We start from the raw sequence: 26055 nt of genomic DNA, 5'->3' as shown, positions 1-26055 counted from the left end.
TCTTCAACATCACTGTGAGACTAGCAAGCAACCTTAATGATTAGTCGGACTAAAATCACAAAAATGCTTCTTCTGTCAGCTTCTCTAGAACAGTGGTCTATGTACATGGTGACTCCTGTATACTTGCCATCTCCATAATGGGGAAGGGAGGTGTATGGTGAGGTCAGAGCTTCTTCCACAGCTGGGAGGCTCTAGTGTCTGCAGTACACCTTGCTGCCATCATAGATCCCCCTTCAGTCCCATCAGATGTGCTTGCAGCATATGGATCAAAAATAGCAAAAGGAGCGGGTGCAGGGAAGGGATTCCAGATCTTTGAGACATTAAAACTTTGTCTACACTCAGAGGCTTTGTCTACACTGCAGGGTTTTTGCACAAGAATCATTTTGTGGAAGAGATCTTCTGCAAAAACTTCTTGCACAAAAGCGCATCCAGACCTCAAAGCACATCACAAAAGCATGTGCTTTTGTGCAAGAGAGCATCCACACTGCAAGGACACTCTTGCGCAAGAAAGCTCTCATCAGAGCACTTGTACTTTTTCCGATAGGGGTTTCTTGCACAAAAACCCCTCCGGAGTGTCCACACCTGCTTTTCTGTACAAGAGCTGTAGCAAAAAAGGAATTATTCCCCATGGGGAGAGGAATAACTATACCTGCAAAAGCCCTTTGTTCTGCCGATTTACTTGTGCAAAAACGCACTTGAGGTGTGGACGTTCCGCGGGTTTTTGTGCAAAAACAGCTGGTTTTGTGCAAAAACCTTTTTGTATACACAGAGCCAGAATGTTAAAGTACTGCCACAACAGTACTTTAATGGAACAGTATTGTTGCAGCATCAGTGGTGGACATAACTCTCCCAGCACTGTAAGAAAAACACCTCCACAAGGGATGTGGCTGGCTCCCAGCGCTTAGAGCCTGTCTATACTGGTAAGTTACTGCATTGAAATTTGCTGCACTCTGGGGGGAAGGAGTAATTTTTCACACCCCTGAGCAAGAAAGTTCAGCACAATAACTTGCCTGTGTAGACAAGCCCTAAATCATGTCAGCTTCCCAGGGGCCTATTCACACTTCACAGTCCCTTGCAGCTTTTACTTCTGCTTGTTAGCAATGTTACAGTAACATCACAAAACACTTACACATTATAAACTATGAAAACAATTTGACAATATAATTGTATGGTTATACAACACAAATAATGTACTATAACTGCCTAATTAAACATCATCACAACAAAAGAAATTATTGAAAAAACTGTCTGCTGGATCTTTTATTCTTTGATATGTATGTGTGACAGTGACAGAAAAAAATCCTCAAACACAGCCGATGTCTGCAGGCATTATTCAGGCACCCCTCCCACCAAAATAAGCTAGCCTCAGTAAAGATTGCAGGATAGGGCTCATAATTGGCTAAGGAACAGAACCAAAAGATAATGTTCCAGTGATTTATATTAAGACTTCACAATCCTTTACAAATAGGATATTATAAAAATTTATCTTTGAATGCAGAGTCCAATAATTTGGGCCAAATTCTGCTGTCACATGTTAATGTGTGATATCCAGTGAAATTGATGAGAGATGTACAGGCACATCTGACAGCAGAATTTGGCCCTTACACAACCTCTTATTAAGTTCTGGGGTAAATTGTGGGTTAAAAAACCTGTATAAATAGGCCATCATCTTTCAAATGTCATATATACAAAAAAACCCACAAAAACCAAAAACACACACACACCACACCCGCCAAAAACAAACAAACAAACAAACAAAAACCAAAATTACATTTCTACTGTATATTTTGGTCAATAAAACAATGTTTTCAGACTGTAGGATAGTTCCACACCAGCTAGCCCAGTAACTAACAAGGACATCTTGCTTTTTATAGGATTGTACTTAGCGTTGGTTATCAATTAAATTAAAGTCCTGTAAATGGAGACCCTATCCCATGGGTCACGAACTTAAGAACCATAAGTGACTTATACAAAAAATATTAAGTCAACAAGGGGGTCACCAAATAAAATTAATAGGCAGCAGGTTTAAAACAAATAAAAGGAAGTATTTATTCACACATTGCACAGTCAACCTTGGGGACTCCTTGCCAGAGAATGTTGTGAAGTCCAAGACTATAACTGTCCCTAGCCTTCATTTGTCAAAAACTGGGCATGGGCAATGGGATGGATCACTTGATAATTACCTGTTCAGTTTATTGCCTCTGGGGCAGCTGGCACTGGCCATTGTCAAAAGACAAGCTACTGGGCTAGATGGATCTTTGGTCTAACTCAGTTTGGTTACTGTGATGTTAAATTATAAAAATCAAAAAACTAGAACTAGCAAATAAGTTTTGCTATTGTACACACTTAAGAATATATTCCCCTTTTAATACCTATGCATGTTTGAAGTCTCTGCTATTGTACAAAGATTAAAAAGCTGAACTAATCAAGAAGCAACAACAGTTTATACAATAGAAGCCAGACACCAATCTACTCAAGCTATGCATATTTTATTCTTCAGTCCCAAAATCCACTAGACTCTAGAATGGTGCAAGGCTACAGTTCAAATCACATAATTGCAGTGCTTTTCTCAATTGTCACCCTTTACTTTCATCCATCTCCCATCTATCTTTCCTATGGAAGCTCACCTCTATAATACATGGCCAGTATATTGCTTCAGCCACTACATACACCAGCTAGTGTAGCCATAGTGTGTCAGCAGACCAGTAGCTTCTGGCCTTTGTTCCTCAGTCGACTTTCTGTTCCTCTAACACAGTAATGCCAGAATCATTGTACCAAATACTCATTTGTCTTTATTTTGCAGATAAAATCGCTCAGAGTCAATCAGAACTGTCTGCCTTCATGGGGGGAGAATACGTGCTAAAGGAGACAATACCACGCCATCCTGAGGGTTAGGCTGGGGTCAATCCTTGATGTACAGTAAAACTGTGTTATCTGTCATGCTCGGGGGTTACACAGGTTCTGGTTATCTAAAAATTCCAGTTATCTGAGGGTCCCATCAACCTAGGAAAAACTAATGGACAATAATAGTAAAACTCAAGTTTTTAATATTGGTAGTTTTGTAATGTGAGGCAGTTGGTCTCACATTTCTATTTTGAGTTAAAGATGATTAATAGTTCTTAAATTAAAAAAAAATGTTAAGCCAATCTTGGTAAACCAAGCAAGGCCTGTGCGCCTGAAGATGTGACAGTATTGTGGCTGGGGGCAATGCCAGCTAACAAAGTTTTCTGGTTAACAGAGTGCCAGATAACAAAGGTTTCACTGTATTGAAGATTTTGGAAGTACTTTGGTCATCAATTTGTACTTAAAACCTACATCCTTCCCAGGTGGTGAAAGCATGCAGGAAAGAACTGGGTACATTGTTAATAAAATTATCAATAGCCCCTTGAAAAAGGGAGGTACCTTTTTCCACTGTAAGAAACCCAAGTACAGTAAAACTCCGGTGGTCCGGCATCCAGTGGTCCGGTATGCCTGATGGTCTGGCACCAACTGCAACCCGGAAGTGCTCCGGCAGCTGCTTCAAGTTGTTAATCAATTACACTAACTGCAGCTGGATCTGCAGGCGACAGGCTTGCAATTTATCTTTGCTCTATCTATTGCCTCTGGGGGGCAGGAGGGGAAGGAGAGAGGGAGGAGAAGGGGACCGAGGTCAGTGGCAGGGGCTCCAAACTCTCCGTCATGTTGCAGGGTGGTGGAGAGAGGGCAAGAGGAAGGCAGCTACTTCAGGAATTTCTAGTCAATTACACTGCCCCGGGCTGGATCCACAGCCGACAGGCTCTCAGTCTACCTTTCCTCTCTACTGCCTGGGATAGGGGGTCGGTGGGCGGGCGGGCAGGCGGGCGGGGGGGTGCTGAACCCTCCCTCCTGTTGCAGGGAGGCAAAGCCTGCGAGCGGCGGAAGGGGAGAGGCGGCAAGAGGCAGGCAGCCGCATTCAGGAAGTTCTAGTCAGTTATATTGCCCCGGGCTGGATCCACAGCTGACAAAACTTGGAGTGCATTTTTCAAGGGTTTCTAAATATTAACTGTTGCAAAAAATGTCTTTTCCTGGAGTTGTTAAAAAGCTACACCCTCTGTAACACTGATAAGTAGCCTACAACCAACAGAAATAAGTCCACTAGTACACCGGGGCTACGTCTACACTGGCATGAATTTCCGGAAACGCTTAAAACAGAATAGTTTTCGTTATAAGTATTTCCGGAAAAGACCATCTACATTGGCCACAGATGCTTTTCCGGAAAAGCCCTTTTTCCGGAAAAGCGCGTCTACATTGGCCACAGATGCTTTTCCGGAAAAGCCCTTTTTCCGGAAAAGCATCTGTGGCCAATGTAGACGCGCTTTTCCGGAAAAGAGCCCGGATTGTCATTTTCGCGATCGGGGCTTTTTTCCGGAAAAGTCTACTGGGCTGTCTACACTGGCCCTTTTTCCGGAACAGTGTTCCGGAATAAGTACTTATGCCCGAGCGGGAGCAGAATAGCTTTTCTGGAATAGCGGCTGATTTTGTACAGTAGAGCGTCGTTGCTTTTCCGGAAATTCAAGGGCCAGTGTAGACAGCTCGCAGCTTATTCCGGAAAAGCGGCTGATTTTCCGGAATAAGTGGCCCAGTGTAGACACAGCCCAGTGGTTCAGGCTTTTGAAACTAGTACTGCAGGCATGACCTTTAAATGTAGGTAAGACTCTGCTGGGCCTCAATGCATTATCACTGCTACTTGCTATTTATCATACCTGTTTAAAGCACTTTACAGATGTTAACTAATACTCTTGTCAAACTCTATACACTAACATCCCAGAAAGATTAGAAGCTCCAAAATGTTTGGTGGAGGGCCAGGCATCACAGAATGCACAGATAAGTGTCAGATGAGCAGCTGTGGTAGCACATTCATCTTTAATTGAATACTAAATTGGTTACTAACCTTCCATATTTTATAGTTCTGAAGATAATTTTCTAAAAGTGAACCAATGCAGTCTTGTCTTTCTGAGCTTACAAAACAAAATCATGCTTCTGTTACTCACAGGTTTGCCAAGAAATACTAAAGTGAAACATATAAAGCACTGATCAGACTTCACTGGTGCTATTCACAGCACTCTAGGCAGGAATTGAATCATCAAGAATTATGTCAATTTCATCCTACTGCTACCTGGGAAAGCTATAAAGACATAAAGATAATAGGGAGACATCAAAACAAACAAATGTAGAGGCTAAACAGCAGGGACCCATCTCTCTCTATAAAAATCTTTTCCTGTAGGACAACAGAGTGACATCACCATGTCACTCTGGAGTCCCGCCTGTCTCCTCCCCCTCTTCCCCAATACCGGGTTTTGCGCCATGGCCTCCCACCTCCCCAGTGCTCGATGGCTGAGGGGAAGAGCACAGGGTCTGTTGAGGCCTTGGAGCAACCCCCCATCCCCTCTGGCGACCAGGAGAGGAGTGCAGGGCCCAGCGAAGCCTCAGAGCAGCACCTCCTCACCCGTTGGCAGCCAGGGGGAGAGCACAAGGCCTGGCAAGGCACCGCTCCCCCCCCCCCACAGCCAAGGGAAGAGTGCCAGAGCTGGCAAGCCCCCACGGATGGGGGAGAGCTAGGGCTGGCAAGGCTTTGACCCTACCAGGCAGCTGGGGGGGGGGGAGGGGGGACTGAGGCTACCTCCCGCCAGAGAGAGTGGGGTTGGTGAGCATAGCAAGCAGGGGGTACAGTCCTCTAATATCAAATTAAGATTCTGAATCCTATAATCAATTCTCTAAATCAAAGCTTGAAACTATTAGATAGGAAATGGGGTAAGATACCTAGAATTTGAAGTGTGTATACAAAATGGAGGGAGGGTTAAGGGGCATGAGAAGGGAAGAGGACAACATCCTAAAAGTCTGAGCCTCACTCTGATGTTATTCACCTTTCTCCTACCCCAAAAGCATGCTGCTAAGAGTGGTGAGCTGAACAGTGGATTGAAGACACCTGTTAGCACAATCCCATCACGTGGGAGAGTGGGAAGGTCAGCATTAGCGCATTAATCTCAAACACCCTTCCCCAGCATGGGAAGGGGGAACAGCATGGCTGTGTCTAGACTGGCAAGTTTTTCTACAAAATCATCTGCTTTTGCAGAAAAACTTGCCAGCTGTCTACACTGGCCGCTTGAATTTCCGCAAAAGCACTGACGATCTCATGTAAGATTGTCAGTGCTTTTGCGGAAATACTATGCTGCTCCCATTCGGGCAAAAGTCTTTTTCCGAAAAACTTTTGCGCAAAAGGGCCAATGTAGACAGCAGAGATTTGTTTTCCACAAAAAAGCCCCGACTGCGAAAATGGCGATCGGGGCTTTTTTGCGGAAAAGCACGTCTAGATTGGCCGCAGACGCTTTTCCGCAAAAAGTGCTTTTGTGGAAAAGCGTCCGTGCCAATCTAGACGCGCTTTTCCGAAAATGCTTTTAACGGAAAACTTTTCCGTTAAAAGCATTTCCAGAAATTCATGCCAGTCTAGACGTAGCCCTTGGGTAACACGAGAAGCGGATTCTCCCCCTTTCACCAGTATGCACATATCACATCGTAGGCACCTTTCTCCCGAAAGCGATCTGAATGGTGCAAGACCTGATTTGGAAGCTCAGCGACAAGGCCTAAGACTTCAATCTGGTTAAGAAGGTGCCACAGCAGAAGAGAACTGAGAGAAAGATCCACCCCCACACCTGCCTGCAACTCAAGGGGTCGGGTACCGAGATATGAGCGCGCTCCGGACCGAGCCCCTGCCAGCCCCGAATGCCTGTCCAGCAACCTGAGCCTCCACCCCGAGCCCCCAGTGGCGCAGCTGAGGGCGCCAAGGCCGCAGGCGGCCTCCCCTGAAGCGCCCAAGCGAGACACACAATAAGGGGCAACCCTCCCCGCGCAGCTGTCCCCCGCCTGGCACCGGCCCAGCAGCGCGGCGCAGGGGGTTGGAAGGGATCGGCCCGTCCCAGCCCAGGCCCTTCCTCTCCCTCCTACCTTCACAGCCACCTCCGGGGCCGCGTCCACCGCCAAGGCCTGCGGGCCAGGGGGCGGCGAAGCGAGGTGCAGCACCGCGTCCCGGCTGGCCACCAGCGCCGGGCGGCGGGAGCTTCCCTCGGTGTCCGAGTCGGAGCCCGAGTCGGAGCCGCCGTAGGAGGCGAGCGCGGCGATAGCTGCCGACATCTTCGCGAGGAGGAACCGCGGGAGCACCCGGAACAAACGCGTCCTGCCAGTTACATAAGCTCCTCTGATCCGATAGATTTGCGCTTTGTTGCGACTGAATGGAAATTACGTAAATGCGAGTTTTTAACATAAAATACTTATAATTTTCTGCGTCTTTTACGAAACATGATTTTGGGAAGCAGAGTTCCCTTCCCAAGGTGCTGAAATAGGGTTAATCTTTCAGGACTCACAGGAAGGACTGCAAATCCCAGCGTGCAACGCGCCGTAGCAGGACAGGTCGAATGTGATGGGTCTTGCGGGTCTAAGCAGGTTTCACAAGAAAAAGGCTCTTTCCCTGTTCCCGCGGAATGACAAGCACTCTTTCCCTACCAAATAAATACTTAAAGAATTACATAGTAAAACCCCCACAACTAAAAAGATCTTGAGAATAAGACTAATGAACCAGGATGGCATGGTACTGCTAATCATCCATGGAAGGTACTGTAGTGGTAGATACACAGTAAGCATAAGCTCTTTCAATAGATACTGATTTTCCAAACATTGTTTGTGCTACGGAGCTGGTCCCATAGCCAGAGAACCCTTCATGGATACAAAATCTGTATTTGTATCTGCAAAAATGAACCACGGAATCTGCATTCACATCTGTGGATATAAAGCAGATATCCAAGAATTTGCAGGATTCTACCCGTTACTCACATGTGTGCTTAAACTCCCCCCCCCCCAAAAAACAACCTTGAATCAAGGTTTTAGATGCTTGGTTCAATATTTTATCTGTAAATTATAAACAAAATATTGCCATAATATGAACTCTACACTTCTGCTTCCCTTTATTCCAACGCATCTAGGAAAACCGAAAACACAATTTGCCTAATTTCAACCTCCAACCGCTGGATTGCATTCACTCTAGTAGAAAATGATATACCGGTAAGTGATCAGCCAACACGGAAACTAGACAAATTCAGATTGGAAATTAATGTGTTGGAAATAAGGTCTTGAAACCTATGAATCACCACAGGTTGGCTTCTTCTGCAACCAACATCTTCTACTGTCCAAGGCAGCACTAATGTCAACCTGATTGTTGTAATCCATCAATTGCTTTGTTGGTTTCAATATGAACTTTATGCAGTTGATAACAATGCGTGCATTGTCACTTCTTCTCACACACATGGACTTCACCCTCTCCGTCAGGTAAGGGTGATATCTGCTGATACCATTATTGGACCTAACCAAGTGAGTTATAAGATCAAGAACACATATTCCTGCGCATCCAGAAATATAATTTATGCTATCATGTGCCGAAAGTGTCCATCTGCTATGTACATTGGACAAACGTCTCAGACTCTTCGCGAAAGGATTAACGCCAACAAAACAGATATCAGACAGGATCGCAAAGAAAAAACAATTTCTTGCCATTTCAACCAGAAAGGACACTATCTCAACGACTTATCTACCTACATTCTGCTACAAAGACCTTTTACATCTGCACTTGAAAGGGAATCCTCTGAACTGTCATTCATGCTAAAATTCGACCCCAACTACTTTACCCATTACAAAGATAGCTACCTTTCCCCACCTCTAATATCATTAACTCACAGACACTTACCTTCCTCCCCCCCCTGTTCTGAAATGTGATTTGTCCTTTTCATATGTGTTCATTTTTTTAAATTGTATCCTTTGGTATATATGGTTGTGACTATTTTCTTCCATTATTTGATCTGAGGAAGTGGGTCTGGCCCACGAAAGCTCATCATCTAATAAACCATCTTGTTAGTCTTTAAAGTGCTACATAGTCCTGCATTTTGCTTCAGCTACACCAGACTAACACCGCTACATTTCTATTACTATTCTGTCAGATAAGTAACTTTTAACTGCCCTATTTCATACACGAGGAAACCGATACATGCACATATTCAGAGAGTTCTGCGTACCGCCAGGACCCTCGAACAGAAACCATGCATCTGCGCACTAACCACGCTGCGCTAAGTACAGCAGGAGACACTCGATGGAAACAGCCCCTCCCACTCTCTTTGGAGCAACAAGCAGCTCCACCCACTCTCCGTCTAACCACTCCTTTCCCATTCCCATTGGCTGCCCGAAGCCGGCTTTAGAAAACGTCACAATGCCTTCGGCCCCTCCCCCCCAGCTCGACTAGCGAACGAACTGGACTATACCACCTGCCATTTTGAGGGGGTGTGTGGAGAAATCGGGGCTCCCTAATACTCAATGTCACGGATTTTGGGGGAGGCATTCACCTAGTTCCTAGGGGAGGCGGCGAAGGCCGGTCAGGTGTTGAGTAAACAGCCGCCACACGCTTGGCGAGTGTGTCCGGGCCGGGGAGAAGCCCCTCCTCCCACGCGCACACACACGCGCCGCTCTGTGTCTATTGTGAAGCCTTTGGGGAGCTCCGCGCCGCCGCCCCCCAGCTCGCGCCGGGTTCGGGTCCTTCCCCTCCACAGCGAGTCTCTCCAGCAGGGTGAGGCGGTTGGAAGGAGCCGTTTGAACTTCGGATTCGTAGCGAGCAGGGAGCAGCGCGAGCCTCGGGGGCGCTGAGAGGGCGGGGCTGGTCGGCGGCATGAAGGTGTGAGGGGAGCAGCGCGCTGAGCGGCGAGAGTAAGTGCCCCGCAGTCTGCGCCTCCTCCGCCGTGACCTGCGCCCACCGCGGGGAGGGCAGCGGCCCTTCATCGGCCCCCGCCATCCTTCCATCCCCACCCAGAGTGACACCTTCGCCATCCTTCCCCCCTCAGGGTGCCCCCCATCTGCCCTGGGGTGAAGGGAGCAATGGGGGTGAGCCAGTGGGGTCCCTCTCTAGCTGGCTGCAGCTGGTGTTTGGGTGGGGGGTGAGCGCCGAGCCTCCTCCGGCTGTTGCAGGGACAGGTGTGTCAGTTCCTCGCCTCTGGCTGCGGGGTGAGGGTGGTTTTGCACTTTTAGCAGCGAAATGTCTCCCCCCCCCCCCCCGCCTCCAAGTGCAGCACCCAGTGCAGAGCCTCACTCACGGGGCGGGACCTTTCCATTGTTGGGGTCAGTAATTGATGGGGGGGCGTTCGTTGGTTGTCACAAGACGCTCGCTACTACCCTGACCCAGCCACCTCCGCTTAATTTATGTAATGAGGACTGTAGAGGCCAGAGGTGGGAATGGATGATGGAGCTAGATGCGATTTGCCTTTTGAAGAGAAGCAGATTCAATCATACTCACTGGAAATAGCTGCCAATTTGAAAGATTGCTACCATTGTTCCGCTGTTGCCTGTGAGCAAAAGACCTCCAAACAGCAATCCCAACACCATGTAGCCCTCCGCCTCCTCCAGCCACCAAAACATCCATCCCTCTGTGCCAGTTTAACGTGTGGCTACAATAATTATAAAATGTAATAGCCCAAAGTAATCTGTACTTGTATCTTAAGCATGTAGGAAGTCCTTCTAGATCTATTATTCATGTGTCTATGAATGATTTTGTTTCATTCAGTTTTGTGTTTTGGAATCAGAAATAAATATAGTAATTAGATGTTTTAGTTTGCTTTGTGATGTTGGATTTTCACATTTCTAGCAAATATTTCAGTTTTAAAGGAAACCCACTGGATTCCTTTGAAGGTATCAACAAGAGTAAAGCATAGCAAGTAGAAAATGCAGCATGAGGCTTTAATATTTCTTACATGCTGTTTTTAATTTTTTTTTAGTGATCATGGCCACTCTAGAACCAAAGTAGCAGAAATAATATTGACATAAAAATAACTGCAAGACTTGTTTTAGGGGAAATTTCTGTTTTCTAAACCTTTTTTTTATTTCGACATTTGATGTGTACAACTTTTATTTCATCTTTATAAATGGACTATGTATGGTACAATAGCAAAACAAGTTTTGTGATTTACCTTCTGCTTAAACACCAGATGTGAGTTACCCCATATGTGATTTGTTAATTTTGAGAATACAGCTGTCATTGACTCTCATACTGCCTGCCAGCAATTGTTAGGTGATTCTATAAAAGTGCATTCCTTGTTTTCCTGGTATGCACCTACAGGGTGTTGTCTGTAGTTGCATGGTATAGTTGTTGAAAGGTAATAATGTATTTCAAAGTCTGTTTGTCAAACTAATCTTTGGTGTAACATTGCTATTTAAATATTGTATCTCAAGTATTATGCTGCAAATCAATTTATATAAAAGCAATATTTTCTTAATGCTGAATCTCTGTTAAATCAATCTGTGTATATTAATCTCGTACTATCGTGATGGAAACTACAGCTTTTAGTTAAACTCTGTTGTGCTCAATATATTATAGTAAAGTGTAATCATTTAAGGGTCTGGAGTAAAGTCACAGTACAACCTTTAGAATTATTTGCTAGTGTAAATTTGCTATTGTCCACCTGCTACTTCCAGTGAGGTATGTTGTCAACACATTCTTCAGAACTAAAACAATGGGTAGGTCTACATATGTGGTGGTTGTAGGGTACAGATATTGCATGTCCAAGTAGCGTGTCTATAAACAGTGGTAAAGAACAATGATTCTCAACAATGGGACCTCTTCGGAGGGCCGTGAGCCAGTTTCAGGAGGTCCAACAAAATAAACCAGAGAGCAGGAATGGTGCTGGAAACCAGTGAGTATTGGATAGAAAGCCAAAGCTTGGACCCTGCTGCTGAGATCTGAAGCCAAAGCCCAAATAATTTAGCTTTTGTAGAGCCTTGGATGCTTGGTACCCCCAACACCAGCTCTGGCTTTCAATTGATTGGTTATACGGAAACACAGCTGTTGGGGTACAGGTGTGCAGTGACATTTTTTGTAGTATATTGAGAGGTAAGGCCTCAGAAGGAAAACATGTTGAGAACCCCTGGTGTAGAAGGTGAGATACAGCTTTGATGAGCAGACACATCAGAACCTTAAGATATGTACTAGTATAGTCGATTAACTGATAAGCAAAAGATTATGGGATAATGATATAGACTACAGGCAGTCCCTGCGTTACGCAGATCTGACTTATGTCGGATCCGTACTTACGAACGGGGCTTTTCTCACCCCGGAGGACGCGGGCAGCGGGACCGCCCAGACGCGCCGCTGTCCCGCTGCCCGCGTCCTCCAGAGCGAGAAAAGCTGCTCCGCATCTCCCTGGTCTGCTGGGCGGTCCCGTCGCCCGGGTCTTCCGCGGCTTTGCTCCGCCTCTCCCTGGTCTGCTGGGGGGGGGGGCCCAGCAGACCAGGGAGACGTGGAGCAAAGCCGCGGAGGACCCGGGCGGGGGAACCGCGGTGCGTCTGGGCGGTCCCCCCACCCGGGTCCTCCGGGGCTTGCCTCCGCGTCTCCTTGGTCTGCTGGGGGCCTCCCCCAGCAGACCAGGGAGACGCGGAGCAAAGCCGTGGAGGACCCGGGTGGCGGGACTGCGGCGTGTCTGGGTGGTCTCCCCGCCCGGGTCCTCCGCGGCTTGCTCTGCGTCTCCCTGGTCTGCTGGGGGGAGGGAAGGGCGCAGCTAGTGCGTCCCCCCCCCAGCAGACCAGGCTTTTCTCGGGACGCCTGTGGTAGAGCAACCCAGCAGCACCCCAGCTGCTCTGCCCCAGGCGTCCCCAAGTCAGCCGCTGCTGAAACTGACCAGCAGCTGACTACAGGAAGCCCGAGGCAAAGTTGCTCTGCCCCGGGCTTCCTGGAATCAGCCGCTGATCAGTTTCAGCAGCGGCTGACTTGGGGACGCCTGGGGTAGAGCAGTTGGGGTGCTGTTGGGTTGGTCCCCGCAGCACCGAGGTGCGGCGCTGCGGGGACCTACCTGGCAGCGCCCCAGCTGCTCTGTCCCAGGCGTCCAGATTCAGCCGCTGTTGAAACTGATCAGCGGCTGATTCCAGGAAGCCCGGGGCAGAGCAACTGTGCCTCGGGCTTCCTGTAGTCAGCCGCTGGTCAGTTTCAGCAGCGGCTGAATCTGCACCCCAGTTCTGACTTACATACAGATTCAAATTAAGAACAAACCTACAGTCCTTATCTTGTACGTAACCCGGGGACTGCCTGGACATGCATTTTCCTTCCTTCGCTGCCAATAAATTTTTTAGTAGGCTGGCCAGCAGCCTGGCTCAGTCCTGGCTTGCGACAGGTCCAGGACCTACCCCTGCTGTAGCACTGCTTTTCAAGTATTTTAAGATCCAGGTGGGCAGGCAGCTCAGCTCAGTTCTGGCTTGTACCGGGTCTGGGAGCTCAGACCTAGCCTAGACAGGGACTGCTGCCACCCTACACTGCTGCCTCTTTCTCAGGAGCAGCAGCTGGTCTGCAAGGGGAGCTGGTTTTTAAACTGGCTCCCCCTTGCAGACCAGCTACCACCCGGCACCCCTCGCTGCTGCCTCTGATACAGTAGCTGCTGGCCCCTAGGGATTATAGAATAGTCAACTAACTGATAAAATGTCATGAGGTTACTCGACTGTTCAATTAACCGGTACTTGACATCTTTAGTATGTGTCCTACATGATTCTTTTCATGGCCAAACCATGCTTCCCAAACTCCCACATCTACACTGCTGTTTTGAGCAGTGCAGTGTCCCATTACCTCCCAACTGCTGGATACTTTCCCTACCTCCATGAAAGGCAACAGGGAAAGGCTTTGGTGGTGGGAAGTTGTTAGAGAGAGGCTCCAGCAGATTCATGAGACAGTTGAATCTTTAGTGATGCTTCAGATACTCTTTTTTGAGTTAGCAGGTTGCAGTAACTTCAATTCTGTTATAAAAATGATAGGAAACATATGGATGGATAAAACATATGTCATCTGAGCATCTAGTTTTAATTGAATAAAATGTAACAAATATAAAGCTCTACACAGACTTATTAGAGAATAATAGAAATGTAGGGTTGGAAGGAACATCAAGAGATCTACTCTAGCCTCCTACATTGAGAAAAGACCAAGTACCATCCTTGATAGTTGTTAGGAGATTTTTAAGAAGAGTTGGACAATGATGGAGATTCCACAATGCCCCTTGTTAAGTGCTAGAATAGGCTTCCTATTCTTATAATCTGAATTTCCTCCCCTACTATGTAATCTAAATCTCCCTTGCTGCAGACTAAGCTGATTACTTATTGTCCTACTTTCTGTGGACATGGAGAACCATTGATCATTGTCCTCTTTAAAGCAGCCCTGAGCATATTTGAAGATGGTTATCAGATTACCCCTCACTCTTCTTTACTCAAGACTAAACATGCCCAGTTCATGTCTAAATGTCCTGTTTCTACTGTTGTGACGTGCTGACTGATGCAGCTGGGACAGTAACAACTTACAGTACCAGTTAGCAGTCCCAGTTGTTGTGCTCATGCATTCCTCTCGCCTCAGCATTTGAACATGTTTTGAGCTCATGGCTATGAAAAGGGGTATGGTAACCATTGCTGTATTAGTTCCTTCCAATGGTAGCAGTAAAAGGATATGAACCTCTAATACTCTTGGACCCATATTTATGTAATATATAGGCGCCTTTTTACTTTAACCTTTTAACTAGCTATTGATAATATGTTTTATAGTTATTTCTTTATATTAAGAGTTTAGCTTTGAGTAGGAATGGTTACCCGTGCAGAAATGATGGATCCTGGCTTTAAGAGGTGTGTGTCATGTCCAGCTGTGTTTTCGACTTCCAAAATGTGCTTTCAGGGCTGTTCTTCTCTCTGGAACTCTGAGTGCAAAAGATGGGGGCTCGCAAGAGATCTTAAAAAATTTGCCTTTATAGGGAATTTTTGTAAGCATAGCCTAAAGTCACTGACTTTTGGGAGAGTAGCTGCCAGTACCAGGTGAAATGAAAGAAAAGCTCGCTCTTCTTGAACCCATGAAGAAAGCACTTGGACTTCCTTCAGAGGGGTACCCCCAAGCTTTTTTACCACAAGAGAGCTTAAAAAAACAAAGAGAAAACAAACTGTAGTGTCTGGTAGCTGACCTCTTAGTCTTAGGAACGCATACACAGATAGACCTCCTGTTTCTTTCCAGGACATAAGAATCAAATCATCACCTTAGAAAAGGTAGTTTAATTAACACAACAAAAAGATATACTTGATAAAGCATGCTTGGTTGCTAGGTGTTTTAGAGTAACTGAGTAAAACAAATTAAAACACAGAGAACATCTTGGGGTATACTCTTAGATAGTGAATGGGGGAAGAGAAGGCATACATTCACAAAGAGAAGTTTAACCAAATAACTAAAACACAGAAAAATACCCTCAGACTAAATACACGTTTTCCTTCTACTCATGATCCGTGCCGTTCCGTCCTTCAAGGCCCAGTTCACTCCCATGTCCAATATTTCTTATATAGGCATGGTAATTCTGAGTACTGCATGTGCTCCCTTTGGCCCTTGATTTAGAATTCACACAAAGAGAAAGGCAGCAGAATTTTAAATTTCAGCACTGTATCCAATTGGTTCTTCGGGCCCCCTGCCAACATCCTGGCTAGCTATTTGAATTTAACCTGCTAGTCACCGAGTACTGTCCAGCACTCCTTCTATCCATCACAGGGCCTGAAATTCCTAGGTGAGTGTCACTTTCCGGCATACTGTACTATGTATAGTACATTTACTACTCAAGCCCAGAAGGAGAGGAAGACCTGATTTCAGGATTTTTTGTTAAGGGAGATGTTGTCAATCAAGCATTTGGGACCCCAGTAATTATGAGGCTTCTGAAAGGAAGGATAGGAAACCTGAACTAGCTCTGAGCACATTTTATTCCAAGAAAATGTCAGTAATGAAAGCTTCGTTCACAGCACTGAATTCTGGTTCCAAGTTGACTCTGCTACCAGTAGCTAAGTTCTCTGGTCAGGTCCAAAACTATCATTGCCTTCTTTTTACTCGAGGCATATGTGACTCCATATGCCAGGCTCAACACTGGCTATGAAGGAACTTCAAACTTAGAATGGTTTGACTAAGACTATTTACTGTTCCAAGAAAAATTGATCTGTCTCTGACATTGTGACTGAAATGACGAAATGTCCTCAAGGGAGGTTTGTTCAACCCGGCTCCTCCAATATTAAGAGTTACCACAGCTGTGCTCATAATAGATTGGAAACATATCTCTTCAATCTTATCATTTGAGATTTTTGGAGCAGCAGAGAATCGCTGTTACACATAAACATGTTAGAATTAACAGCCGTCCATCTGGATCTCAAAGCATTTCTTCCCAAGGTGCAGAATTCAGTAGTTCAAGTGATTATGAATATGTTAGCAATGTATTGCAGGTTGAACCTCTCTAATCCAGAACTTTCTCATCCAGAAACATTCATTGTCCAGAATTATTTTACTTTTCATGGGTATGGCCAAGTTTCCTAAGAAACCCAATGACCTTTCAAGGTCCCTTCCAGTTCTAGGAGATAGGCATCTCCATTCATTTTTTTTAAAAAAAGATACGCCGTAGATCTGATAGCCTGGGCATTAGGCATTTGATAGAATTAGAAAAATCATGGTCTTTTGAGATGCAGCAAGTTCTAATTAATTTGAGGAAACTATCTACTCTAAGTTGAAAAGATTTTTTTATGGGTGCCTAAGAATGTTGATCCAGTTTTTATTCCCATGCAATTTATTTTAGAATATTTGCTCCACTAAAAAGCAATGGGTTTCCATTAAGGTCTTCTTAGTAGCTATAGCAACATTTCATATTCCTGTTATGAATTCATTTTTCACGTATATTTGTCAGCCGACGGTCAGGGCAGTGAGTGGTGTGTGTGTGTGTGTGTGTGTGTGTGTGTGTGTGTGTGTGTTATACACCTGAGACTTCAACTGCTGAAACCGGGGTCCCTTGCAGCGGGCAACCTGGAGGAGGTTGACGGGCGCCCCAATAAGTTTACAGGGAGAGCTTATAACACCTCAGATTTTAGCTGCTAGGATACAGAAATCCCTTCGCAGCGGGCAGCCTGGGGAGGCTGAGAGGTGCCCCAACGGATCTGTCCCCTGGAAGCGACACAATCCAAAACGCCCAAGCTCTCCCTATATCTGTCCCTTATGACCAGCTGAAGTTCTTTTAAAATTGTGCTTGGTTCTGTTACAGCAACTGAAGGAGTCAGGTTAAAGCTTAAACAGTTACTATTTTATTGTTACAGGGTAAACTTAGTTGTTAAATGCTACTGCTGTGTTACAGATAACACAGCCACTACAAAGGACAGGACAGAAATTACACTAATAAGTCACTTACAGGTACCATGAAACCCTTTTGGTTCTCTGAGCTCTTATTAAGTGCATGCAAAATAGACACCTAGCAGGTATAATTCTCACCCCTGCGTTCCAGACTTGGTGTGGCCAGCTTCTTTCTCTCAATCCCTCGGGAAGAAGTAGGATGAGGTTGGGCGTCCCACAGACCTTGGGAGACAATCGATACCTGCCAGCAGATATAGATGATTGGAGCTCAAATGGGGTGGGCTACTAAACCCCTCTTTGTACCCCTTGGATCATGTAGGCTTCTTCCTGGTCTCAAGTGGCCAATTAGGAAAAATGGCTTTGAATGCCAAGTTTCCCATGAAGGGTGCAAAGCATAATTCACACCTGGGAAAATGTAGACAATGGGCACCTCTGGTATGTGATGGGCGAAGATTCCTCTCCTGGGACAGTCCAGGCGTGTCAATTACTGGTACTAGCCATCAGGGCGACGGGAGGCCCCGGGTCGTCAGCTAGCCCATTTACTGTCTGTTTTCTGTTTTATGGTAGAGTCAGGGACAGGCAGCACACCTGCGTTCCCAGGGCATCAAAGGCTGACTGTCTTTCTCTTGCTCTCTGGGAGTGGGGGGGACGACAAGATGGGGTTCATGTCTGGCTACAATATTGGTGATAAACTTTTTTTTAAAAAGATTTTATTTATTAAAAAAAGAATTCCACTTGTTTCTTTGTGGAATTTGACCTTAATTTTAATGCAACTTATGTCCCCCTGATTTGAATCTCTAGCAAGCTGTTCTTTTAAAATCATTCTATAAGACAATTTTTGTAAGCTATATGTCCAGTATTCTTTTCAAAACCTGAGACACATAAAGAGGAATCTCTTATATTCCTTAGTTGAAACAAGAACACTCATTATCAGGATTGAATTAAAACTTAAGGTCCTCTAAGTTATTTCTCTCCTATGCAGGTAACCCTAAAGGGCAGCCATTCAGCACAGTCCCCCTCTAGCTAGGTTAGACCAGGTGTGGCAAAACACCCTCCATAGACTGGATTCAGCTCGCAGACATAGCAGGGAGCCTGAGACCGACTCCCCTCCATGCCCCACTCTCCACACGCTACTCAGAAAAGTGGTTGCTGGGCTGTTTGTGAGCAGGAGGAAGGGAATGGTGGTGCTGCTCCTGCCCCCAGCACCATCCCTTTGGCAGGTTTCTGGCCAATGGGAGCTGCTTGTTTCAACAACAGGCAGAAAGCGAAGCATCACTCCCTCCTCCCCTCAGGCTCTTATTCCCAGAACACATGGCCCTGCAGCCTGTGAGGGGGTGGGACAAGCTCCTGCTTGAGAAATATGCTGGGCTGCTGGCTGGGAGTCTCACAGATAAGTCTCCTGGCCAGATCCCCCCCTCTGGCATGCCAGATCCTCCCTACAGCACTTTACCCCACCATCCCACATAACCCAAATCATCTGCTCCCATCCTGAGCCCATACCTGCCCCTAGACCCTGCACCCCAATCCCGTGCCCCAGATCACAATTTCCTCCTGCCCTAGGTCACAACCCAAACCCCTGCTCTCCAGTAACCTGCCTGAAGTCACAACTGCCTCCTTCAGTTAAACTACCTCCCAGACTCTTCTGTACCCGAATCCTTTACCTCAAGTTCCCTTCTGCACCCAACCTCAATCCCAGACCCTGCACCTCCTCCATTAATATCATGGAAGAGTGCGGCCCTCGACCACTTTCCAAAATCTTGGAGTGGCTCCCCATCAAAAATTATTGTCCACCCCTGGTTTAGATTATCTACTCAATAGTGTTATAGAGGAGCTTCCTCTATCCTCCTATTCTTCTTAGAACCCATTGCATAAGAATGGTTGTTTCATCTGTACCTTGTGCTAAACTTATTCTTAGGAAAGAATAGAACATTGAATTACAAAAAATGGAGTTCAGTTCACACTTATAAAGATAATTACTATATTTACTTGGTGTTGGTTGTGTCCTTAACTCAAGTAAGTTTTGTTTTTCTTCATTTAAATAATTGTTCCGGGGTTGGGCTAGGGATGAGGGATTAATTGTGCAAGTGGCTCTGGGGAGATAGGACAACCCCAGTCCTCTCTCACTGTAGGGCTATGTCTACACTGGCGGCTTCTTGCACAAGAAAATCTTGTGCAAGGGTTCTTGTGCAAGAACTCTTGCGCAAGAAAATGTCCACACTGCCATGTGGGAGATGTGATTTTGCACAAGAGAATCCATGACAGTGTGGACTCTCTCTTGCGCAAGAAAGCTATGATGGCCATTTTAGCCATAGGGCTTTCTTGTGCAAGAAATCCCTGCCAAGCGTCCACACTGCCGTCTTGCGCAAGAGCTCCTGCGCAAGAGGGCTTACACCTGTTTAAAAAAAAAAGAGCATAGCTCTTGCGCAAGAAGCCCTCTCTTACCACGCTGTACTGTAAATTTCCTTGCGCAAGAGCAGGCAGGCAGTGTGGACGCTCTGCGGATTCTTGCGCAAGAATAGCCGTACTTGCACAAGAAGCCGCGAGGGTAGACATAGCCTAGCAGTTTGGGGCCAGGTCAGAAGCATCTGTCCATGGTCCCTTTACCTGCATTTGGCATAGCCATGAGAGGGGTGCATGTCACCAGCTCGGGTACAGACAGAGACACAAACAGACAAACTCTCTGAAATAGATTGTACCTCTTCCAGTCTAATGGGACAGTAGATAACTGTCCTTGTGCCCATCTGTAGCCCCTTGCTTGCCTCCCGTGGTCATTCTGCAGTATAACTGTCCCACCTACCAGACCCTTCCCCCACTTTTCATTTTATGAGAAACAATCAACTTCCAAACACATCTAATTGTCCTGGCACAATCAAACCTTTCCCTTGCTTTAAGTTACAATAAGAGGAAGCTGCATACCAGATTTGGTGGTCCTAGTTCTTAACTTTTAGGAGTTCTTGAGCAAATAGACAGAATGACAAAGTTTCTAAAATATACAGTAGATTATGCATGGGATCTGGCAGCCAGATCTGATGAACAGTATGGCAGAGCCATGGTCCTTCTTACTATACTTCTAGCCAAACTCTCCAAACAGTGGGTATATATAAAGGACGCTGGAAGAAGAAATGAAGGTTATTTAAAATGTTACTATAATTCTTTAAGATGGATTCTGCATAATCCTAGTCCCTGTCCACTTTCTTCACTCCTGCTATCCTAATTTCAATATTACTTGGTATTCTTCTTTAGCAGTTGAAGAAACAGAGGTGGCAAAAGATTGTGACAGAGTGAATAGACTGCCATTGAGGGCTGCATCGCATAGTTGTCAATCCTCTGCATCAGATATCATGGCCCTTTAAAAGTCTGGGGACAGGTGCTTAATACATAAAGCCTGAAGAGACATGAGGAGAAAGGAAAGGGGTTCCATATAGAAGTAATATTTAGAAGGAATCCTGTTACTTTGTTTTTAAGAGTCTGGGACTTGGAGCCTTGTAGTGATTTTAGGACATGTAATAAGGAATGAACTGGAAAAAGGAGCCACTGTAAGTGCTGCTTCCTCATTCATAGGAGTGCAGATGTCTGTAAACGCTGCAGGGATTTAGAGGGCTCCTGATGAGCCATGATTTAGTAGGGAAATTTCTCCCTCCCCACCTGAGGGTGGAGAGACTGATAAAGAAGAGGGCCTGCTGGAGGTGAAGCTGCCTGAAACTCTAGACCTGAGTTTCAAAGTACAATTCCTGCAGCAAGGAGGAGAGCTGGGAGGTTCTTGTCTCAAAGAGAGGGACCTTCTCTCTAAAGGCCAGCCCTCCTCCCAAGCTGAGTGAGGAAACTGATAAGGACTCTTATGTGGGCCCAAAAAGAGCAGAATAAATAAATCAACCTTCCTTTGCAGGGACTGTTGACTAATCTGGTTTGGTTAGTAGTCCGAAAAGCTCCAAAGAGTGCTGATTGCAACACACCTGCAGTTCATGAAAAGCCATGAAGGCATGCTGGAGATGCACACCCCAAGACATGGGTGACATGCCCCCTTTTATAGTTAGGCCTTCAGAATGTGTTCAAACTTTGGGAGTGTTTGAGTGCTTTAAGATGTCCTGCTGCCAGAAATTCCATCATCTCACCTGCATTGATCAACTCATACCAAGAATGTCAATGTGCAGAGTCCACCTTGACCAATCCTGGTAACAACTAAGCAACTTTCATTTTCTAAACTTTCCTGGTAGGTCATATTTTTGAAATCTTTATCATTGTTGTTGAGCTCTGCTGGACTTTCTCAGATTTGTCCATGTTTTTGATTGTGATGCAAGAACTTGACACAGTACTACAGCTGAGACCTCATCAGTGCTGAATAGCATGACACACATATATCTCACGTCTTACATATAACACTCATTTTAATACACCCCACAGTATGAGACCTTTCCACAACTGTCATTGTCCCTTATATTCAATTTGTGATCCACTATACGCTTTTCAGCAGTATAGAACCGTTTCAGCAGTTCTTTGCCTAACCAATTATTCTGCATTTTGTAATTATGCATTTGAGTTTTTCTTTCCTATGTGCATTTGTCTTCCTTGAATTTCATCTTGCTGGCTTCAGACTAATTCTCTAGGTTTTTCAGGGTTGTTTTGGATTCTAATCTTGTCCTCCAAAATGTTAGCAGGGTGTCATCCACAAACTTTATAAGCATACTTTTATCTAAATAATTAATGAAAATATTGAATGATACTTGGCCCAAGGGAGAACCCTATGTGGAGTCCATTAGATACATTCCGAAGTTTGACAGCAAACCACTATTAACTAGTTTTTGAGTATGGTCTTTCAACAAGTTGTGAACCTATCCGATAGTAATTTCCTCGGCTACCTTCCTCTAGATTATTCATATGATGATCATGTGGGACTATGTCAAAACTCTTATTTAAAATTAAGATGTAGTATATCTATATCTTTCCCTATCCACTAAGCCAGTAACCACACCAAAAAAGAAAATTAAGTTTGTTCTGGATAAATCCATGTTAGTTGCTGTTTATCACCCTATTATTTTCTAGTTGCATATAAATGGATTGTTTAATAATTTGTTCCAATATCTTTCCAGGTATGGACATTAAGCTAACTGCTTTATAATTTTCAGGGTCCACCTTGTTTCCCTTTTTAAAGATAGGCACTATGTTTTCCTTTCTCCAGTCCTTTGGGGCCTTACTTATTCTCTATGAGTTCTCAAAGGTAATTAACAGTTCCAAGGTTGCTTCAGTTAGTTCCTTAAGTACCCTAGAGTGAATTTAATCAGGCTCTGATGGCTTGAATACATCTAATCTTAGTTAGATGTGTTCTTTCCCTCATTTGGCTTTGTTGCTTCCAGCTGATTGTTAATTTTTAAAAATTATCTGGTCAAAATTTACCTTTTCGTAAAGACTGAAGCAAAACAGGCATTAAACACTCCAGCCTAATTATGTCATTTGATATGATCTTTCCTTCATCTTTCTCTTGCTCTTAACGTATTTTAAAATACTTCTTATTGCTTTTGATTCTTGCAAGTTGTTACTCAGTTTGTGCCTTAGCCCTACATACTTGTGTATTTCTTTGCTATTCTTCCTTTGCAATTTGTCCATGTTTCCACTAAGGATGTTAAAAATGTGTTTATTCAAGTAAACATATAACCACTGAACATTTCAGTGATTACATGGTTACACATGGGGAGGCTTTTAAGCAGGCTCCTTGTGAGCACCAACTCCTATTTCCCTGCCACCTCCCCCGACTGCTGCCTCAGGGGCAGGTAGCTCTCTGGGTGGGAGCCAGTATGCATGAGGAGCTGGCTTTAAAAACTGGTTCCCCACATGCACTGGCATCAGCCTGCCCCTCCCTGCGATCTGCTATTCCTTTTTGATTTTCAGATAATTAAAGATCTTCAGTATGAATCCATATTGACATTTTACTGTTCTTCTGTCTGTCCTGTGCATCATGGTAGTTTGCTGCTGTCATTCATCTGTGGAGAACAGTTGCTGTGTCTTGAGATACTAACTGAATAGTTGTGAACTAAAAAAAATGCTTGTTTGACTAGAATTTTAAAAAGTGCTTTTGTTGACTCTGGTACATTTAAATAAAAGCAAAAATTTTCAATTAAGGGTCAAAAATACACACGTTTTCATCATTTGATTAAGTATCATGAGCAACATTGTCTAGTGGATATAACACCGGCCTAGGACTCAGGAATCCTGGTTTCTATTCCCTGCTCTGCCACTGACCTGCTGTATGACCTAGGGATGTCACCATGTAGTCGACTACACGATTAACTGATAAGCCTTAGATTATTGGCTAATCCTGCTCCCCACCCCTCTGTATGCTGCCTCTGTATTGAGCGTGGGGTGGGGGAGGAGGCGGGAGGGGAGGTTTAATGAGATCTGGTGCCTATGAGGAGCCAGCTTCTAAGCCAGCTCCCCATGAGCACTGGATCCTGTGGAACTGCCTGCCTCTCCGCCTTGTGTTGCTGCCTCTATGAGGAATTTCCATCGAGTACTCAATTAATCAGTAAGCGGGGGAGAGGGGCGCTCACTATCCCACTTCACTTTTCCCTTTGAAATGTACAAGAGCTGCTCACAAGGGGAGGTGGATGGGTTCCCTCTGATAGAGGCAGCAAGGGCGAGGAAGTGACTAGTTGAGTGACCACCAATAAACATAAGCTTATTGGATAGTTGAGTAGTCAACTAGTTGCTTACATCCCTAGTCTGTTTCCCCATCTATAAAATAGGAATGATTCTTATCCTCTTGGTAAAGCACTTGGTAAAGCTTCTCTTCCTCTTTATGACTGTATCTGGCTCATCAATGGCTAAACCATTTCTTTGCAGAGCTACTCCAAGCAGATCACGGTCCGAATCTTTCTGTTATCAGCTGATGAGCCTGAACATCAAGATGCATATTGCCAAAACATAGGCAGCATTGTGAGTCTTTTTCAGAAACATTTCTGCATCTGAGTTCTTTGGATCTTTTTGATAAATGTTGTGTTTTTGACATGGTTGGTAGGGCTGATGCCAAGTTTCAGATCAGTACTTTAACCTCTGGATGATACTGCTGATCCTCTTCTTTCCCGCTATGTAGAATGCATGTTGTTTGCTTGTTGCCTCCAGCAGGGATCCACACTGACAAATATACAAAGAATGTTGCTCACAGTTGTGTTTTTTCTGATGAAGTAGTCAGTGTGGATCCTACAATTCATCCTTCATCCCTGCTTTTTCAAAATCCTTAGCTCCATAGGCTTTGTATTGCAAGGGAACCAAAGGAGGATTGTTATCTTGTATGGCAGTGTGAAGATGCAATAGTACGTGCACAGGCGTGATAGACTCTCATTGAAAGACTCTGATCTTGTGTGCAAGATGTGGTGGCACAACTTCAGTGGGATCAATGCTTAGTACATCATCTTAAAGAACCAGGGTAACGGTAAAATAATCATTGTTAATTCAAGTGATGTCAAATCTGTATGTAAAAAGATGTCAATATATAGCAAATATAAAATCTTAGTAATTAAATATTGGCAAAATCTTTAGTAAGAATGAAGCCAAGCAACTTTAAAAACAAATATACTGAGACTTGTGCTGGTTCACTACAAAATGTTAGATAATTCTTAGAATGCTGAGAGTGGTGAAGGGGAACAGAGCAACAAAGTGTAATGAAAATTATTCAGAGAAGACACTTCTTGCTATTTCAGGTGTTGTCTGACTTTTTGAAGAGCACATTTTAAATTGAGCATGTGTTAATTATTTGTGAAACTGTGCAAACATCATAGAAGTGAAGAAGGGACTCTGAAAGTGTCTGTGTAAACCAATTAAAAATATAAATCTGTAAATCAAATGTGGTTAGCTTTATTTGGGAAAACAAGAACACTTTGCTACTTTGTTTAGAATGTAAAGAACCCAGTGGGATTGGGAGTGTGCACATATTATGATGATGTGTACAAGTGTCTTACTGCTATCCAAGGTTAATAAAACATTGATTATCAAGTTTAACTATGTAAAATTTGCGTAATTGTATACACATATACTGATTTTTTTCTTATTTGTGTAGTTTAGAAGTATTCTATTTTAGAAAGTTTTCCATAAGTGATGACTAACCTGAAGATGGAATACTTTACTGTTAGACATAGTACTAATTAGTGATGTTAGATATCATTTATTTTAGTAATTGTATATTTGCAACAAAATTTATCTGTTATACAGTTAGGGTGTGTCTAGACTACATCCCTCTTTCGACAGAGGGATGTAAATTAGGCACTTCGAAATTGCAAATGAAGCCGGGATTTGAATTTCCCACACTTCATTTGCATAATCTCATCATGGTGCTCTTTTGAAAAAGTGCTATTTTGAAAGTAAAACCGCAGTTTAGACGCAGTTCTTCTGAAAAGGGAAGGCTTTTTCAAAAGATCCTGTAAACCTCAAAAAATGAAGTTTACAGGACCTTTCGAAAAAGGCTTCTATTTTTGAAAGAACTGCATCTAGACTGCGGTTTTACTTTTGAAATAGCGCTTTTTCGAAAGAGCACCATGATGCGATTATGCAAATGAAGCATGGGAAATTCAAATCCCGGCTTCATTTTCAATTTCGAAGTGCCTAATTTACATCCCTCTCTCGAAAGAGGGATGTAGTCTATACACACTCTTACTAAAATGCTCCCCTGGGGGCGGGAGCGACAGCCAGTGTGCTCCCGGCTCCCAGTCCCACTCCTGGGGAGCAGCTCCCTGTTACCCTGCGCTGCTGTTTTGAATACAGAGACAGCAGTGTGGGGTGTTAGGCGGAGCCAGTTTAAAAATTGGCTTCCTGCACAGACCAGCTTCTGCCTACCACCTGATGCTGATGCTGCTGTATCAGAGAAAACAGCACTG

The 26055-nt window shown here is 44.7% G+C and overlaps 2 protein-coding genes across 8 annotated transcripts in view; one reads left to right on the top strand and one right to left on the bottom strand.

The window, feature by feature from the left end:
* The window catches only part of CDC40 (cell division cycle 40), a 55413-nt gene extending 45901 nt beyond the window's left edge, over positions 1-9512 (bottom strand). The window contains exon 1 of one of the 2 annotated variants that reach the window (XM_025184742.2): positions 9399-9512. Coding sequence is in view for 1 of the 2 variants with exons in the window: in XM_006123197.4 (XP_006123259.2) it covers positions 6961-7146 (186 nt within the window). In the remaining variant the exon portion in view is untranslated. Of the gene's footprint in view, positions 1-6960; positions 7355-9398 lie in introns of those variants that run through there. The other variant, XM_006123197.4, reaches the window with a different exon arrangement.
* The window catches only part of WASF1 (WASP family member 1), a 188391-nt gene continuing 171636 nt past the window's right edge, over positions 9301-26055 (top strand). For 4 of the 6 annotated variants that reach the window (XM_075923109.1, XM_075923102.1, XM_075923105.1 and 1 more), the window contains exon 1: positions 9301-9756. The gene's annotated coding sequence lies outside the window, so the exon portion shown is untranslated. Of the gene's footprint in view, positions 9757-24028; positions 24122-26055 lie in introns of all 6 variants that reach the window. The other 2 variants (XM_075923104.1, XM_075923103.1) reach the window with 1 other exon arrangement.

Source organism: Pelodiscus sinensis, chromosome 3, assembly GCF_049634645.1.
Source record: "Pelodiscus sinensis isolate JC-2024 chromosome 3, ASM4963464v1, whole genome shotgun sequence".
In the NCBI taxonomy this organism is placed as follows: Eukaryota; Metazoa; Chordata; order Testudines; family Trionychidae; genus Pelodiscus; species Pelodiscus sinensis.
Note: the sequence above shows the minus strand (reverse complement) of the source record. Positions and strands in the feature narration are given on the sequence as shown.